This window comes from Ixodes scapularis, unplaced genomic scaffold (genome assembly GCF_016920785.2).
Source record: "Ixodes scapularis isolate PalLabHiFi unplaced genomic scaffold, ASM1692078v2 PGA_scaffold6__148_contigs__length_123643588, whole genome shotgun sequence".
In the NCBI taxonomy this organism is placed as follows: Eukaryota; Metazoa; Arthropoda; class Arachnida; order Ixodida; family Ixodidae; genus Ixodes; species Ixodes scapularis.
The window spans coordinates 90,459,551-90,464,229 of NW_024609881.1; the positions used below are offsets into that span (position 1 = coordinate 90,459,551).

Genomic DNA, 4,679 nt, shown 5'->3' on the forward strand with positions numbered 1-4,679 from the left:
CCATTGTCGAGGTGACTCTGAATGGAGGCCGTTCTATTCAGCCGCCATCTTGATTGTCGCTGGGACGAAGAAGGCTTGTCCAGCAGGGTCACTCGTCGGGGCCCAACCGACGAAATTGGAGACCGAGCCGTTGCTTCCCCAGGTGAACGGTAAGGCCCAGGGACCTCCTCGTCGCCAAAAATGAATGTAGAGTCCCCGGGTGTGGGGACGTGTGTGAAGAACGACCAGTCCAGTCGGAGCTCTCAGAAAGACTCATGTCACGAGACATTCCCATTATATCCCAGAAAGATGATAACATGACAGATAGGACAACACAGAGAAGAAAAGGAAGTGATAACGAAACATGATGAACACAACATTAACGTCATGTGACTTTAACACAAACTCATTTTCCCTGCTAAATTTAGCGGGAAAATTGTCACGCGACCTGCCGTGGCTCTCTAGTATGTCTGCAGCTATACTCAGTTTCACCTTACGTTGTGCCGCAGCGAAGGCTTGGAGCGTGAGCTCATAGCGCTGGGATGCCGAGATGTGCCCTAGAGCCTGGAGCTGGCGCTTTTAGCCCTTCCTGCGGTACATCAGAAGGTGAAATAGAGTATAATCGCTTAATTAGACAACATAGTTGGTTCTGCCAGAATATTTTTTCTCTAAAGGCCACTACTGCTACTAGCACGCGTCCTAGAATGGTATGCCAAAATGACGTTAATGTCTTTGTCGTCTTTGTTTCGTCTTACTCGAAGAATAAAAGAAGACGGGAAAAAAGCAAGCGCCAACATTCCATCCGGGCAGCTCACCAGGACACGCGCCACGAAGATGCACCAACCGTCAACCTCGTCCGAAGACAGCGCCTTCCCTTTAAGAACGGCAGCAGTGAAGTCTGGACGACTTCCCAACGCCATGTCGTCCCTGTCCAGATTCAGTCTGTCACGGCGCGACGTCATCCTCACCATCCTGTTCCTGGCCGGAGCGTCCGCCATCATCGTGATTGTTGCTGTAGCGCTCCACGAGCAACACAAGCCCGAGCCGTTACGCTCCTTCTTGGACCTCAAGCCGCCCAGGGAAAACCCCTGGCAGACGCGCCACTTGCCGCTCTACTTTGAGTGCGAGTCGAAGGCCTGCAAGGCGACTGGCGACGACCTCCGCAAGAACGTCGCCTGGACTCTAAACCCATGCAGCAACTTTTACGATTACGTTTGCTCCAGCGACCGTCTGCGGACGAACGTCTATGATCACGCGGTGGCCCACTACCTTCGCGAGGTCCGTGGGTTGATGGAGAAGTACCTAAACCTCGGTTGGTTCTCAAGGACGCCGCTCTCCTCTAAGATAACCAAGTTCTTCGGTGCCTGCAAGTCCGGGGACCATACCCTGACCTCCTGGACGGAACAATTACGGCAAGTCTGGAAGCTTCTTCGGCTAGACGCGAAAGAAACGACGTCCGAAAAGATGCTGGCGGACTTCTCGAGGGCTCTCCAGACTTTCCCAGTCGTGCAAGTCTCGGTGTCCAACGCGTCCGCGAAGATGTGCATCGTCCTCACGCGACCGCGCGACCGTGGCGTCGACAAGATCTTCGACGTGCCACATGTCTTCTCGACTAACTTCATAGAGTTTGTTAGGTCACTCCTCGGATTTTCTGGTTCCAAAGCAAAGTCATATTTGGAGTCTTCGCGACTACTCAATGACACAATTCACGTCGAAACCCTGATCCAGAAGTACTCCGGTCCACATGGCGAGGAGTATCATCCGATAAAGGACTACGGAAATATTCCCGTCTCCGACATGACCAGTGGTAGTAAGGCCTTCAACTGGTACAACTATTTGCGCCGTTTTTTGGGAGGCGTCGTGAGTGTCAAGAAGGACTCCTGCGTCATCACGAGGTCGCCGTCGTATGTGAATCACTTGAAGTCCATTCTGCCGCAAGTTACCAAGGGCCAAATGAGATCTTTCTTGAAGGTCAGGGCCGCCATGGCCTTGATAGTCTTTCGAAGACTGGTTTCCGCGAAAACAAAGAACGACACTGAGAAGCTGTGCACACTGGCCACTTACAAGTTGTACCGTTACGCCTTCGTGAGAGATCTGAACGACACGTCACTGCTCCAGGTCTATGTCAGCGCCGGAGAAAAGGAGGTCATCGTCAGGATGTCCTACAGGTAAATTTAATTTGCGTCGTAGTTTAGTGTTAATGGTGTTCTAAAAGTTTTTATGATGCCTTCTTATTATTTGCACTGCCAACGTCACGAAGACGATGTTGCTCATGACCTTCATTATCTTTGCAACTTATACTAAATATGTGATTAAAGAACCAGGCGTGGACTACTTCCTTATAATCAACATCATCACCTTGACGTTCTGAACGGGCTCTACTTATTGTTGCTTAAAACAGATATACTCAGTCATCCAAGTGAGTTTTAAGCTAATGTGAAAGGTCTGGAACTTCCGCCTTGCTTGCGCTTTAATCACGAACTTTTTAAGGAGCAAGCGTTCACGGCGCCCATTCGCATACACTTTTAGCGCGCACGAAGTGAGAGCCGTACAATTATGCCACACTAATGTTTTGGGAATATTTTCCGATAAGAAGATACACTTAAGTTTAGACGGTAGCTGTTTAGACTTCGCTGTAGTCGAGAATTACTCGGTAAATATAGAAATCCCTTGTAACCATCGTCTACTTTTAGGCCTTAAACATCCGTAGGTCGATCGTTAATATTTTTGTCGAAGTCACGCCACTTTCAGTGACTGTCAACAAAAACTAACTGTCTGTGCATCGCTAAGAAAGGGAAGATTGCCATTTGGGAAAACCGTAATCTTATCTTTGATATGCATCCTAATAAAAGCAAACGGGTATCGTTCGTTGCATAGTTTTGATTCTCCCATGCAACTTGCCACAAACGCAGAGGCATCCTTACGGACGACGGACCTGTAACGGAGGTCCACAAGCAAGTAGACTTGGCTATGAAGAAAGCCAAGACTGAATACTTCCACTTGATGAACAACGTTGACAGCTACTATGCCAGTGACACCACCAGCTACGCTGACCGAAAAAAACTGGCCCTCAGTTTCGTTCACGCCCAGCTGGCCATGGCCCTTCCCTGGCTGCGAACTGTCGTCTCCTCCGGTGGCAAGGTCCAAGACAACCAGTTAGACATCCGCTGGGACTTCGATCCTGACAGCCAGGTTCTTGCCGTTCCTGTTTCCATCTCTCCTGTTAGGATAAAGGGTGAGAAGGAATTCTTTCTTGAGTCGACCACGCTGGGAGGCGCCATGGTACGGTTCCTCTACAAGGCCTTCCACGAATCCTCGCTCTTCAAGTCTTCTAAAACTCCAGACGGACGGTATCGCAACGGAACGCCCATGGCTTGCTTCGAGAAGCAGTACGGCTCACGCTCTATAGGCAGCAAGAAGGTGAACGGTCGGCGTGTACTGCGAACGGTTACGTCCGACAATGCTCTGGTACCGGTTTTACACAAGGCGTTCAAAACATCTCTGTACATCCACAAGATCGAGGTTATCAACTACAAGAAGCTGGAGATGTATTTGGCCAACCTTCCCGACGTCGACGCTGACCAGCTCTTCTTCTTAATGCTCGGGCAGACCTTCTGCGATCCTTACGAGGACACGAGAAAGGTCCTGGCACAGGCGCCCTTCCCGCCGTCTAAGATTAGGCTTAACGTGGCGCTGGCGAACTACCCCGCCTTTGCAAAGGCCTTCAAATGTAAGAACGACACGGTGATGAACCCGAGGAAGCGATGCTCAGCGTTTCGATCCAAGTGACTCATTCAAACTTTTTTCTGGTTCACAAGCTAGCACTCGCGTTGAGGGATGGAATCGTGATGCCAAGCTTCTAAAAAAGACGCCTCGTTTTAAGTGACTGTTGTTTGTGTTTCTTTCAAACAGCGATTGACTTATAAACGCAGTATAAATCCAAACTTGTGTGCGTAAAGCAACCCGAATTGTGTATCATATTTTGTATTTGTTGTGGACTGTATATCATGTATGGGGCATTGTAGGACCGTGTTTTCAAAGCTTGTATTTTTCAAATGTCTTTTTTTTCGTTCGTGTACTTTCCAATAAGTATTTTGTAAATAAACTGGCGTCATTTGTTTAGTAATAATACTTCATTAAATAAACAACCCCTCGCCCTCTCGGAGCCAGTCTGGATTTGTGAGATATTTTTTAGCGAACAAGCATATTGTTTGAAGGTAAACATCTTCGACAGACGTCTGTCTGGTTGGGAAGTGATAATGGAAAAATATTTGACTGCAACCAAAAATTAAACTCGGACCCAACGTTTCAAAACCAGTTCGGTTTCTTCTTCAGGGGCGATTGATCTCGTGCGTGGGAGCAGCCTCGTCTTCTTTGGTGATACGAATATTTTCTAATCGCGCTTCCGCCTTGCCATCCAGTCTTTTTTCTAATCCCGTGTCGTAGTCCGCTCACATAAACAGATGGTAAAGTAAGTCCAAAATACCAAAAACAAAGTCCAAAATACGTCCAAAATACACCAGGAAACATCAACAGATCTATGGGTACCTTACCATCTGTTTATGTGAGCGGACTACGACACGTGATTAGAAAAAGACTGGATGGCAAGGCGGAAGCGCGATTAGAAAATATTCGTATCACCAAAGAAGACGAGGCTGCTCCCACGCACGAGATCAATCGCCCCTGAAGAAGAAACCGAA

At 48.4% G+C, this 4,679-nt stretch overlaps 1 protein-coding gene across 1 annotated transcript; it reads left to right on the forward strand.

Annotated features, from left to right (window-relative positions):
• The first annotated feature begins 897 nt into the window (after positions 1-897).
• Positions 898-3,768, forward strand: LOC8052870. The gene is made up of 2 exons (XM_002435543.3): positions 898-2,147; positions 2,892-3,768. Exons 1-2 carry the CDS (start codon positions 898-900, stop codon positions 3,766-3,768), a joined length of 2,127 nt encoding a protein of 708 aa, XP_002435588.3.
• The last annotated feature ends 911 nt before the right edge of the window (positions 3,769-4,679 follow it).